The sequence below is a fragment of the Sitophilus oryzae genome, unplaced genomic scaffold (genome assembly GCF_002938485.1).
Source record: "Sitophilus oryzae breed Bouriz unplaced genomic scaffold, Soryzae_2.0 scaffold_1307_pilon_pilon, whole genome shotgun sequence".
Classification (NCBI taxonomy): domain Eukaryota; kingdom Metazoa; phylum Arthropoda; class Insecta; order Coleoptera; family Curculionidae; genus Sitophilus; species Sitophilus oryzae.
Genome location: NW_022145957.1, coordinates 3,491,854 through 3,506,601, shown reverse-complemented (window position 1 = coordinate 3,506,601; position 14,748 = coordinate 3,491,854). Strand labels below are relative to the sequence as shown.

The 14,748-nt window shown below is 33.9% G+C and overlaps 1 protein-coding gene across 3 annotated transcripts in view; it reads right to left on the bottom strand.

Moving 5' to 3' along the window:
* LOC115874952 (contactin-associated protein-like 5) overlaps positions 1–14,748 on the bottom strand; it is a 166,932-nt gene that overhangs the window by 88,045 nt on the left and 64,139 nt on the right. For all 3 annotated transcript variants that reach the window (XM_030890260.1, XM_030890261.1, XM_030890262.1), the window contains exons 8-13: positions 1,467–1,718; positions 1,147–1,412; positions 781–1,085; positions 627–725; positions 371–531; positions 136–304 (exon numbers count right to left, since the gene is read on the bottom strand). In XM_030890260.1, the coding sequence (XP_030746120.1) occupies positions 136–304; positions 371–531; positions 627–725; positions 781–1,085; positions 1,147–1,412; positions 1,467–1,718 (1,252 nt within the window). The remainder of the gene's footprint in view (positions 1–135; positions 305–370; positions 532–626; positions 726–780; positions 1,086–1,146; positions 1,413–1,466; positions 1,719–14,748) is intronic.

The window sequence follows — 14,748 nt, the reverse complement described above, 5'->3', positions numbered from 1 at the left end:
CCTTAGGCTCAAATTTCTAACGAACGAGAATGCTTTTATGTTTCATCAAAAAAGGAATATTTTTCAAATTATAGGATATTCTTATCCATATTTCAAAACTGGCAAGGTTAAAATTATTAATTATTATTTGAATACCTGAAATCTTTTTCTGAAGGAGAGCGTACATCCATTTGACTGGGCAAATTATGTTCCACGATTGTTTTTGTTGATTCTTCTATACTTTGAAATTCACACCTGACATGCGCGGGCGGAAATCTTCCGTTTCCATCTATATCTATCAGATATACATCCGGTTTAGTATAACCTTAAAATTAACAAAGCAAATATTTAATATTTTATAATAATTAAGTATTTGGTGTATTAAATCTACCCAATAATGCTAGTTCTTCACAAGTCTTTCTATACAGAGCAAAATGACAATTTGTTCCTGTATAGCCGGTATTTGTACAATCACAGATTAGTCGATCTTCTTTAACGGAACATTTGCCGCCATGCTCGCAAGTATTTGGTCTCAGGCATGCATCTACAAACCTATTTATAAAACCTAAATTTATATTAAAACACACCACTAATAAATAGGCACAAACAAGTGTTGGACAACAAAACCATAGAGTAATATTCCTCACCTACAGTCGTCTAATGTAACTTCGCCAACTACCCTTTCTGTTTGAAGAACACTTCTAGGTTCTAATACTACCCCATTAACCTCTATATCCCTCATGCATCTAGTACACAAATAAAACCAATTAAACTGAGATATTTTTACTGCTATATATTTACCCCACTAAACCTGCGTTTGATCGAGATCCAGCAGCGACTTTAATCTTGTCACCTATCGCAAATTTCAAGTCACTAATTTTTTCAGTCTTTCCTTTCTTATCAACGCTTACAGTGATTTCGTCATTTGAATACGTCACATTTAAGAAATGCCATATTCCGGGTGTCTTTTTAACGCTTATTAAATGAGTGGTATTCTTTATACTGTTAAGTAGCTCAAATCGGACTTCATCATTTACAACTCGAACCTCCCAATACAGTCCAGTCTGAGCTTCACTAGAAGCTATAACGCTGAGATTACTACTTGCCTACAAATGAAATTAATTAGAGTGTTTGAAACAGACATGTTAATAAAAGACCTGTAAATACCTTAAAATGAAAACTTAAACTAAGAGAATCAACATGATCGTTGTGCCACCAAATGTGACTAGCTGAAAATGGAAAGGTAATAGGAATTATGTTTACATCAGCTTCATAAAATTCTGGCCTCAGTAATCCAAGATAATGGACCTTAGGATTATTTTTATGTAATTCGTAGATAATTGATATGTCATTATAGAAAACATATTTTAGAGATCCTACAAAATTATTTGAGGATTTTAAACCTATTTTTTTCTGTAATTCTGGTCCTCCACCTATAAAAATAAAAAAACCGTCATTGTGTTGAAGTTCGAAGAATACTGCTTTACCAATATATATTTCGGGATCGATGTAAAGTAGTGGCTTCCCTGTAATGTTGATAGTTTTTATTTCGTCGTTTAAAATTAAATGAACTTTTTCATGTTCATGAAATATCGTAAGGTTATTCCATTCTTTTAATTTAAAATCAGGAGTATTTCCAAGGCGTATTGTAACAGGATTATTTTCACCAAAATCCATTACAATATACACAGATCTGTTATATATAGACGCAGCAATGTAATGATCAATGCCATGTTCTCCTATAGCAAAAAAAAACTATTAAATATACAAAAAAAACTTAGTTGATGAAAATTATTGAAGTTTGTTTTAATATATACTCTATTACAAGTGTTTGAACCTGAAGATATAAATTTTATTTTTCGCCAAAAGAATATATTATATATTTTATATTTGTTTTGGCAGTACTTAAAATAACAACATTTTACTTTTAAGGCAGAGATTGACTTGAGCCGAACGTTGTAATGTAACGCTTTGCAACACGAGAATTCGTTAGTCCATGCCGGGAAAAAGTGACCGAACCGAGCGTCTTGACTGTCGCATTTTCAGCGAAACTCTTGGATTGCTACATTATAAGTCAGTAGAAGTTCGGCAAACGTCCGTATTCCAAGCATATTTATTTCTAGCAGATAAAGTGATTTTAATAATTGTAGTTTAACGTGCTTGTGTTGGCAGTGTAAGAAATAAAATAAATAGCTACAAAGGTTGAATAAACGTAGTACTCCTAATTTTTAGACCCGATATTTTTTAAAGCTGAAAAAATACTGAAACACGGCGAGCCGAGTATTGAAACTCCGAACAAAACAGTAGTCGAGAGCAACGAACAAGCCTTTAAATTTTTATGAAGAAACCTGTTAATAAAAAGGAACAAGCACAGATATTAGTTATTAAGTCTCCGTCTATTTTTGTTAAGTGTACTAAAATGTCTCGAGTTCTAAAACATCACAAATTAATATCATGAAGCATCAATCATCATTACCACTATAGTTTATGATAGTGGTAGAGACACGAATGAAAAAAAAAGAAGAAAACGACACTGAATACGAACTGATATTCTAAATAGGGTCATTATACAACTAGCTCTTCGGGGCAGTTTTGCTATTACACGTCAAAATCATTGACCAATAGTTTGGTAAAGAAGATGGCAAACCTATTACTATAGGCATACCTACATTTGACACTCAAGACCTGTTTTATACCGTTCATGGTTAGTGCTTCCTTTGGCGGCGGACTACTGTCATCACAGTTTGAACTGGTGCCAAGAATGGCGACATTTGGAGACAAAATGGTATAATGCCATATACAGTGAAAAATCGTGATTTAATCTTGATATAAATGAAGGTGGTAAATCAGTTAAGTCGTCAGTCTCATTAAAGCAACCTAACAGATTTGAACTGAAAGACGGAAAACTGCAACTGTGTCCACACGTTTCATTTTGCTAGTTGAATACATTCAGTTGTTTTAGACATCTTTCGTTGATTTCAAATGTCTGCAATATTACAAACAGTTATTCGAGAAGGATATTTACCATATATTCTGATGTATCAAAGAAGACGAAAATGGCCTAGCTGGTAGTTTTATTCATCTGCTGATAAAGCGTTTTGAAATAAAGAACAAATCAGCTGCTAGTGAGACGCCTAGATGCAAAACCAGATATTTCCAATTTTCTGATTTTTGCTGTAAATGTATGGATATATTTATTTTCATAAAAATGCATCGATTAGAAGCATAACCAACATTCAAAATAAGTTATTTCGCATACCAAATCTTGGATAAATATTTCTCTGAAGTTCAAAGCAAGATATATACAATGATATAAAACACGCAAATGCAGATATATCCAGCAACGTACAAAATCAGATATTATCCATACGATATCCATGCGGAATATTATATAATAACCAAAATCAGTTATATCCGTGGTACGGTTACGCCGTTGCTGGCTAACTCTGTATTATTAGTTTTATTGTAAACAGTGTGGTGAGAAGACTTTGTCGTTCAATATTCAAAGTGTTTTTAGTGTGTTTGTTTTATTATAATTAGGAATATGACTGCCCCGACAGAAAGAACCCCTTATTTAGCTCGAAAGAAACTTAAAAATGAAAAAATATGGAAAAGAAGTGCTGCATTGGAGAAAAGGTAAACGTTTCTTTTTTCGCGTAAAGTTTTTAAGTTGAAAATAGCGTGTACTTTAGATATTCAGCTAAAAAACCACCGAGTTATCCCGTGTGCCAACATGATACAAAGAGCTTTAAATGCTTTCAGTTATCTAATCTTGACGTAACTCAATTTCATGCAAAATTTTACAAGTCTCGCATCAAGAAAGATCAAGATGCATATATCATCAAACACTGCACCCTAAGAGAAGACGCCCATCGAAAAATAAGCGAGATAGGTTGAGAAGCAAAATTCAAAATCAGATATTTTATGTTCTCAATTTCAAAATCAGATATATTCATTTTGTTTATCGAGTTAAAATCTCTAAACTTCAATATAATTCTACGATTTTCAAGAAAATATCAACAAAAATCATATTCTAACCCCCGATACAAACAATTCAGGGAAAAATTGAAAATTGTGAAAACGGCAGATTTTTGCGGTTTTCCCAGTTTCAGTTATGACGGATATATCTGATTTTGCATCTAGGCGCCTCATATATTCAAAGAAAAAGTTCAGGAAGGCAGTTCAGTCAATATTTTCTCATAACTTGGAAAACTAAATGAAAAAAAATTGTGTGCACTATGTACGCATATTTGAAGTGAAAGTCTTATTTCCGTCTGTCCGTCCGTCTGTCTGTCCGCCTGTCCGCCTGTCCGTTTGTCCATGTCCTTTGTCCGTCTGATGATTTCATTCGGGTACCTCTATCCACGTGCCGAATTTGGTTCAAAGCGACCCATAATGAAGAAAAATCCTGATGATTTCGTCCATTTTGAGGCATCGATTTGAAACGTCGAGGGCGTTATCCTGTAGCCCGTTCCCAATTATGCCGTAATCGATACATATTTTTCTTCATATATTAAATCCCACCATTCCACCTATTCCCACCCTGATGAAGATGCAAACGAAACGTCGCGCGTCGTATCCAACTTCGTAGGGTGGGACCGTGTGCACCGTTGCTCCCATAGTCTACCCACCAAATTTGGTTGTGATCGGACGACATTCACTTTTGGACTTCTCTTCGAGCCCCATGTACCGGGTGGCCAACTAAGAATGGATGGCTGTATCTCAGAAACTACTTATCCTATAACTTTGGGAAAACAATTCTAATAAGTAAATTGACCAAGAGAAATCACTGGAAATTATTTTCAAGTTCGAAAAATGTCCGCTAGGGGGCGTCTCTCTGATTGCCAATCAGAAAACAGGGTTTTTCTCAAAAATATGCAAGTGAACAGGTATTTTAAATATTACTATTGTAATCATCGAGAAATTTGTATTTTTTTTGATATAGAGTGTTTTGCTCTAACTCATAAAATAAAGTGGTGGGGGAAGATTAAACTTGCTTTTATTAAAATAAGGATAACTCTGGTTTAGGTTAACTGATTTAGACAAACTAGGGCTCGTTTAAAAGAGCTTTTCTTCCTTAATAATCTTCAGTATAAGCGAAGGTGCGAATGTTAACAATATGCACTATTGGTCCAAATCTACCCTGGATGCAAGTAGTTCAGCACCAAGATCGTTGATCGATACATGTTTAGGCAGGATGAAATGAACTATCCATAATTTCTAAGAAATGAATTGCCAATTTTGTTAAGGGATCTTTCATGATGCATCTGTCGCAATTTCATCAGCATGAATGCAGTTGGTGTAGATGATGCAGTTGGTGCAGTTGTGTCGCTTATTTTGCCATGAATGTGTGGGGCTCCTTGGATACCACTTACTTTAGTAGATAGAGACGCTGGAGCGGCATATTTCCATGGCCAGCTATGTCATCGAATTCAATATGCCTGGGTTTTAATTTATGGGGTCGAATCAAGAACGAACATGGATAAATAACAATTAAGTGGTATTAAAATGAAATTAAAATATATGTTTTGATATTTTGACGTAACCAATTTGCCTCTTTTTGTTTCCTAGCTTACTACTATAATTTTTAGACCATATAATCCTAAGCGGCAGCCTAACATGATTTGTTCTCTTAATATCTCAGGTTAGAGAGAAGATAGAAAGTTACGGTTTGCGCTGATATTTAGGAAATTTTGTGCTCTATTTAACTGTGCAAAGGACCAAATAGCCTCCTATTTAATTTTTTTATGCAAAAGCGCAATATCAGTTATGATGTCAAACAGCGCCCTCTAGCTGCCACAAAAAAAAAAAAATGGAAACAAAGTTTGTACTGGAAATCATTAAGGAAGAAAAACTCTTTTAAACGAGCCCTAGTTTGTTTAAATCGGTTAACCTAAACCAGAGTTAGCCCTATTTTAATAAAAGCAAGTTTAACCTTCCCCCACCACTTGATTTTATGAGATAGAGCAAAACACTATATATCAGAAAAATTACAAATTTCTCGATGATTACAATAGTAAAATTTAAAATACTTGTTCACCTGCATACTTTTGAGAAAAAACCTGTTTTCTGATTGGCTATCAGAACAACGCCCCCTAGCGGACATTTTTCGAACTTGAAAATAATTTCCAGCGATTTCTCTTGGTCGATTTACTTATTAGAATTTTTTTCCCAAAGTTATACGATAAGTAGTTTCTGCGATACAGCCGGCGTCCATTCTTAGTTGGCCACCCGGTACATTCCGAGTTTCAGCACTAATTTTAAACTCACATAGGGCCGATGCTCCAAAGATAGGTACGACGCTCCAAAGACCCATCTCAACTTTTTTCTAAGCCGTAGGCTATACTTGCAACTTTTCCTCTCGTGTGTAGTGTCGTGTCATAGTCTTCAAAAATACATCCTCATACTTCAGATATTTTTTATACACTTATATAGGTTATAGTTGTTACGACAAATATTAAAGAAATTAACGCTTTCATATATCTGTTAAGCAAATTAAGAACCAATCTGGAATTATAATATAATTTGTTGTAGTAGAGGTGTTAATTTTAGAATAAAGATAATACCTACGGATTTTTCTATTTATAAATGATTTTTTATGACCGTATTCAGTGGCGCAACTAGGGAGGTTGGGGGGGGGGGGCGCTTATCTTACTTATCTTTATCTGCAGAATATGCTGCCAAAGTTTCTGGAATGCAGTTCGGACCACCCTGTATATTATGTTCTTGTACAAATTCTACATGTTTCAAGAACACACGTATATGAAATGAAATACCATATGATAAAAAAACGGTGTCCAGTTGGCTTGCAAATGAATATTGATGACATTCCCCATATAATTTTAAATATAAAATGACAGCGATCTTCATTTCATAGCTATCGCTGACGCCGTTTTTTTTTCGGTCGTATGGTAGCCAGTTGTTTACGATATTCTCCGATGGTGGCAGCATTAGCGAAGAATGCATCAAGCCTTTTACTATGTGTTTTGTCATCACCAAAAACTTTTCGCTTTAACATTTCTTCGTAATGCAAACGACGTAATAAACTCTATCGTTAACTGAGTCCGAATAATGGACTCTTACTCTATCGTTTACTCACCCTGTGGATGCATAAAAGAGTTTTTGTTTTTGTAAATTTAATTGTTGATATATTTTCAAGTTAAATGAAAGGTAAAATTAAAACATGTTTGATGAACTGTATGGTAGACAATATAACTCAGGCAGATAATAGTAGATACTATTAGCTGGCCTTATTAATCACGGTATTTTTATAAACTTATATTTATACTATACCTATATCTAAATACTGCTATTTTAGTATTGTTACAAACTGGAGTATTGTGTAATTTATATATCTACAATTTAATTTAAGGCATTATGTGTTTTTGGGTCACGAGTCGCTGCTGGGACGGTCACAGACAACGACCATCTCGTTACGTCGATACCTACACGTGTGTATGGTAATCACATACAAGGTCATCAAGAAAAATCTGTTTTTTTCGGGTTAGAAAGTAATAACATTTTCTTGTAAAAATTATTGTTTGATTCTTGATGTAAATGAAAATCAAAAAAGTAGACCTTCTAGGTATAATACTTCTAATGAGCCTGAGTGTATAGTGGAGTGCCTTAAGCCCTTGTGGGATACAAACCTCGGAATTCAATTACTGTGAAGGAATTTTGATAAAACTTTTTGCATTGTTCCTATTTGAAATTTTCACTCCAAACCTTTTACAAAATATATGTGTAATGGTTACATTTCAAAAATATTTTCAAGATATACGGGGTGAATCAAATATTTAAATTGTAATAAATAAAAAATTAAGTTTTAGTATTTCAAATGAAATGCTTTATATATGTTTAATACATTGAATTTGCTATAAATTTCCGGTTCCAAAAATACCTTAATACCATAGAATAATCTGAGTGGTTTTTGAATTATGATAATGTATACATACTACATTTTACCTACTTTAAATTGGGAATATAATGTAGTATTTCTAAAGGCACTACATTTCACGATACAGGGCAGAGCTGTCAAAGTACTGGAAAGTATTGAAAAAAAGTATTTCAAGTATGAAATATCAGTCACAGAGATTATATTACTCAAATCCAATTCCCAAGTAATTTTAATTTAAAAAGTACTTTAAGACTCAAATATTCAGTATAATACTTGATTTTGTTCAAGGAAAGTACTTCAAATATAATAATAATAAGAAGAAAATACCTGTGAAATAATGCGCATAAGAAAAACCTGCGAATTAAAAAAAAATAATAGCTCCCGTATATAGCGTTTAACCCCTTAAGAGCGGCAAGGTACAGCTTGCCATACTAGAGTCGTTCGGTATACAAGGAAGGTAATGTGGCTAGAATTATGCTTCAACCGCCTATTATTACCTCAGGATTGTGAATCCCAAGTACTCATTTAAGGCTGAGTCGACCTAGGTACCCAAACTATGAAACTATTTTTATTTTATTAAAAATTAGTCGGCTGTGGGATTCGAACTCCCAACCTTTGAATTGGTAAGACGAGAGCTGTACCTCTACGCCACCGGGCACCTACTTCAAATATCACATGTTTATTTCATGGATTTATGAAGTATTTAAAGGATTTGAAGTAAAAATAAACATTATATGAACTGCAGAAAAACAATAAAAATAATCGTAATATTAACTAAAATGTAGTTACAAATAAGTATTGATAATGAACTGACCGACACGGTAGCCAGTAGTTTTCCAGACCTCAAATTATGGATATTAATGAAATTTTTAAGGATAAAGAATTAAATTTTAAAATTTATTCTTTATTTAAAAAGAAAAGGCTAAATATTTCAGAAATTTTACATTTTTGCCATATACTTTTCTAATGAAACTCATCTTTATTTTTTCCTAGAATCTGAAAATCAATTAATATATAGGGTGTTCCATTACAAAAAACACAACTTTGATGTGTAACTTTTTTTTGGGGACACTCTGTAGAACTTTATATAATTTTAGAAAATGCTTTAAATTAACTGACATAAGCTCACAAATTTCACTTCAATACAAACTGTTCTACTTGCAGACACCGCGTCGTATATAAGGCGCCACCCTGTATAATTTGATTTCAAGCAAAATTTCAATGATTGAAATCAAGCAGAATATTTCAATGATATGAATCAAGCAGAATAGGTATAGCTTATGCATTAGATTTTTTTATTTCAATAAATATGCTTAGAAAAAAATTGAAAAAAATTAAGAAGTAAATAACTAAGAATTTACTAAAATTACTAAAATAAAAAATTAAAAGCAACGAAAAAAAATGTATATAATATATTATACTGTGATCATATAGCTGTTGAAAAATAGACCAACATTCGAATTAGAATATACCATATGATAGAAAAAAACAGGTGTCAAAGACGGCTCGGCAATCAATGATAATCTAGCGAAGCCAATCTCTAGACGTTATTTACTAAAAATTGACATGTAGCTTGGCAAAAAATTAATACTAATTATAGAAAGATTAAAAAAAAATAACACGTTCCCAGACACACAAATCTATTTTAATTTTTTTCGAATTTTAACCTACTACCATTTAAAAATAAATTTTACTAACATAGCTAAATCCTCTTGTACTTTAATTTTTAATAATAATAATAATAGCTCCCGTATATAGCGTTTGACGCCTTGGGAGTAGCAAGGTACAGCTTGCCATACTAGAGCCGTTCGGTATACAGGAAGGTAATATAGCCAGCACTACGCTTCAACCGCCTATTATTACCTCAGGATTGTGAATCCCAAGCACTCATTTAAGGCTGAGTCGACCTAGGTACCCAAACTATTTTTATTTTAATTAAAAATAGTCGGCTGATAAAATGCCGGGTGTGGGATTCGAACCCACTACCTTGAGATTGGTAGACGAGAGCCTGTACCTCTACGCCACCGGGCACCTTACTTTACATTGTTTTACTTTAACTTTTATAGATATGGTATAGAAGATATATAGTAGAGTATAGATATAATATAGAGGTATATTAGGTGTAAAAGGCTTTGTTTACACAATAAAAAATAACAAAAATAGCACGCAACAGCCTATATCGTGCGGGCAACTCTTACTTTTGGGTCGTTATTTACATGTGTGGAAGTTTCCATTTCTCCGGTGCACCTTTCCCTATCAAGTAAAGTAAAAACCCGATCGTAAACTGCTTATTTTTAAAAGACTTTTTTTTCGAAAAGATAACTAGATAAAATCATTAGATATGTTTCTGAGCATCTGAAATGGAATTATAAGGATATCGTTAGGGTTTCCATTTTTTTTATAACGAGAAAACGTCAGTAATCGCAATAATTTAAAAACTCAACTTTTTAAACGCAGTAACTCAAGAACCACTTGAGATACATTCAGGCCGACGACGAGTTCGGATCTTTTACAAGATGTTTAAGTAAAGGAAAATTCGATAGGCTTGTTTTTTTTTCATTCAAACATTTTAAAAAACCCATCCATTTACTTTTAGTGCAAAGCAATTTTCAGCAATCATTTAACTTTTTAATTTATAAAGCTTTTTCACATACTGTCTGCGAAGAAAATATAGCAAAAATATTAAGAAAGTTTTTGAAAAAAAACTACAATCAATTGTTTCTAATAGATTTCAAGATATCGATATTTGAATGCAGAGTTCTAATAGCGCGACCACTGTCGAACTCATTTCCACTTATTTTTATCAAAACTTATTCTAACTTTCACTGAAAAAAATACAAGCTATAGAGAAAATTAGGACTCGTTAATAAATAAACAAATAAAGTATCACGACACGTAATTAAATCGTAAAGCTGAACTTATGATGTACACCCTTCCCTAGAATTTTTGTACTGAGGTACTGCTTGAGTCGACCGGTCGAGCGCGGCGAATCTGCTATAACCCTTCCACGTCTCTCTCGCATCAAGAAAGATCAAGATGCATATATCATCAAACACTGCACCATAAGAGTTCCTAAGAGAAGACGCCCATCGAAAAATAAGCGAGATAGGTTGAGAAGCAAAATTCAAAATCAGATATTTTATGTTCTCAATTTCAAAATCAAATATATTCATTTTGTTTATCGAGTTAAAATCTCTAAACTTCAATATAATTCTACGATTTTCAAGAAAATATCAACAAAAATCATATTCTAACCCCTGATACAAACAATTCAGGGAAAAAATGAAAATTGTGAAAACGACAGATTTTTGCGGTTTTCCCAATTTCAGTTATGACGGATATATCTGATTTTGCATCTAGGCGCCTCATATATTCAAAGAAAAAGTTCAGGAAGGCAGTTCAGTCAATATTTTCTCATAACTTGGAAAACTAAATGAAAAAAAATTGTGTGCACTATGTACGCATATTTGAAGTGAAACGTCTTATTTCCGTCTGTCCGTCCGTCTGTCTGTCCGCCTGTCCGTTTGTCCGTGTCCTTTGTCCGTCTGATGATTTCATTCGGGTACCTCTATCCACGTGCCGAATTTGGTTCAAAGCGACCCATAATGAAGAAAAATCCTGATGATTTCGTCCATTTTGAGGCATCGATTTGAAACGTCGAGGGCGTCATCCTGTAGCCCGTTCCCAATTATGCCGTAATCGATACATATTTTTCTTCATATATTAAATCCCACCATTCCACCTATTCCCACCCTGATGAAGATGTAAACGAAACGTCGCGCGTCGTATCCAACTTCGTAGGGTGGGACCGTGTGCACCGTTGCTCCCATAGTCTACCCACCAAATCTGGTTGTGATCGGACGACATTCACTTTTGGACTTCTCTTCGAGCCCCATGTACCGGGTGGCCAACTAAGAATGGACGTCGGCTGTATCTCAGAAACTACTTATCCTATAACTTTGGGAAAACAATTCTAATAAGTAAATCGACCAAGAGAAATCACTGGAAATTATTTTCAAGTTCGAAAAATGTCCGCTAGGGGGCGTCTCTCTGATTGCCAATCAGAAAACAGGGTTTTTCTCAAAAATATGCAAGTGAACAGGTATTTTAAATATTACTATTGTAATCATCGAGAAATTTGTATTTTTTTTGATATAGAGTGTTTTGCTCTAACTCATAAAATAAAGTGGTGGGGGAAGATTAAACTTGCTTTTATTAAAATAAGGATAACTCTGGTTTAGGTTAACTGATTTAGACAAACTAGGGCTCGTTTAAAAGAGCTTTTCTTCCTTAATAATCTTCAGTATAAGCGAAGGTGCGAATGTTAACAATATGCACTATTGGTCCAAATCTACCCTGGATGCAAGTAGTTCAGCACCAAGATCGTTGATCGATACATGTTTAGGCAGGATGAAATGAACTATCCATAATTTCTAAGAAATGAATTGCCAATTTTGTTAAGGGATCTTTCATGATGCATCTGTCGCAATTTCATCAGCATGAATGCAGTTGGTGTAGATGATGCAGTTGGTGCAGTTGTGTCGCTTATTTTGCCATGAATGTGTGGGGCTCCTTGGATACCACTTACTTTAGTAGATAGAGACGCTGGAGCGGCATATTTCCATGGCCAGCTATGTCATCGAATTCAATATGCCTGGGTTTTAATTTATGGGGTCGAATCAAGAACGAACATGGATAAATAACAATTAAGTGGTATTAAAATGAAATTAAAATATATGTTTTGATATTTTGACGTAACCAATTTGCCTCTTTTTGTTTCCTAGCTTACTACTATAATTTTTAGACCATATAATCCTAAGCGGCAGCCTAACATGATTTGTTCTCTTAATATCTCAGGTTAGAGAGAAGATAGAAAGTTACGGTTTGCGCTGATATTTAGGAAATTTTGTGCTCTATTTAACTGTGCAAAGGACCAAATAGCCTCCTATTTAATTTTTTATGCAAAAGCGCAATATCAGTTATGATGTCAAACAGCGCCCTCTAGCTGCCAAAAAAAAAAAAATGGAAACAAAGTTTGTACTGGAAATCATTAAGGAAGAAAAACTCTTTAAACGAGCCCTAGTTTGTTTAAATCGGTTAACCTAAACCAGAGTTAGCCCTATTTTAATAAAAGCAAGTTTAACCTTCCCCCACCACTTGATTTTATGAGATAGAGCAAAACACTATATATCAGAAAAATTACAAATTTCTCGATGATTACAATAGTAAAATTTAAAATACTTGTTCACCTGCATACTTTTGAGAAAAACCTGTTTTCTGATTGGCTATCAGAACAACGCCCCCTAGCGGACATTTTTCGAACTTGAAAATAATTTCCAGCGATTTCTCTTGGTCGATTTACTTATTAGAATTTTTTCCCAAAGTTATACGATAAGTAGTTTCTGCGATACAGCCGGCGTCCATTCTTAGTTGGCCACCCGGTACATTCCGAGTTTCAGCACTAATTTTAAACTCACATAGGGCCGATGCTCCAAAGATAGGTACGACGCTCCAAAGACCCATCTCAACTTTTTTCTAAGCCGTAGGCTATACTTGCAACTTTTCCTCTCGTGTGTAGTGTCGTGTCATAGTCTTCAAAAATACATCCTCATACTTCAGATATTTTTATACACTTATATAGGTTATAGTTGTTACGACAAATATTAAAGAAATTAACGCTTTCATATATCTGTTAAGCAAATTAAGAACCAATCTGGAATTATAATATAATTTGTTGTAGTAGAGGTGTTAATTTTAGAATAAAGATAATACCTACGGATTTTTCTATTTATAAATGATTTTTATGACCGTATTCAGTGGCGCAACTAGGGAGGTTGGGGGGCGCTTATCTTACTTATCTTTATCTGCAGAATATGCTGCCAAAGTTTCTGGAATGCAGTTCGGACCACCCTGTATATTATGTTCTTGTACAAATTCTACATGTTTCAAGAACACACGTATATGAAATGAAATACCATATGATAAAAAACGGTGTCCAGTTGGCTTGCAAATGAATATTGATGACATTCCCCATATAATTTTAAATATAAAATGACAGCGATCTTCATTTTCATAGCTATCGCTGACGCCGTTTTTTTTCGGTCGTATGGTAGCCAGTTGTTTACGATATTCTCCGATGGTGGCAGCATTAGCGAAGAATGCATCAAGCCTTTTACTATGTGTTTTGTCATCACCAAAACTTTTCGCTTTAACATTTCTTCGTAATGCAAACGACGTAATAAACTCTATCGTTAACTGAGTCCGAATAATGGACTCTTACTTTATCGTTTACTCACCCTGTGGATGCATAAAAGAGTTTTGTTTTTGTAAATTTAATTGTTGATATATTTTCAAGTTAAATGAAAGGTAAAATTAAAACATGTTTGATGAACTGTATGGTAGACAATATAACTCAGGCAGATAATAGTAGATACTATTAGCTGGCCTTATTAATCACGGTATTTTTATAAACTTATATTTATACTATACCTATATCTAAATACTGCTATTTTAGTATTGTTACAAACTGGAGTATTGTGTAATTTATATATCTACAATTTAATTTAAGGCATTATGTGTTTTTGGGTCACGAGTCGCTGCTGGGACGGTCACAGACAACGACCATCTCGTTACGTCGATACCTACACGTGTGTATGGTAATCACATACAAGGTCATCAAGAAAAATCTGTTTTTTTCGGGTTAGAAAGTAATAACATTTTCTTGTAAAAAATTATTGTTTGATTCTTGATGTAAATGAAAATCAAAAAGTAGACCTTCTAGGTATAATACTTCTAATGAGCCTGAGTGTATAGTGGAGTGCCTTAAGCCCTTGTGGGATACAAACCTCGGAATTCAATTACTGTGAAGGAAT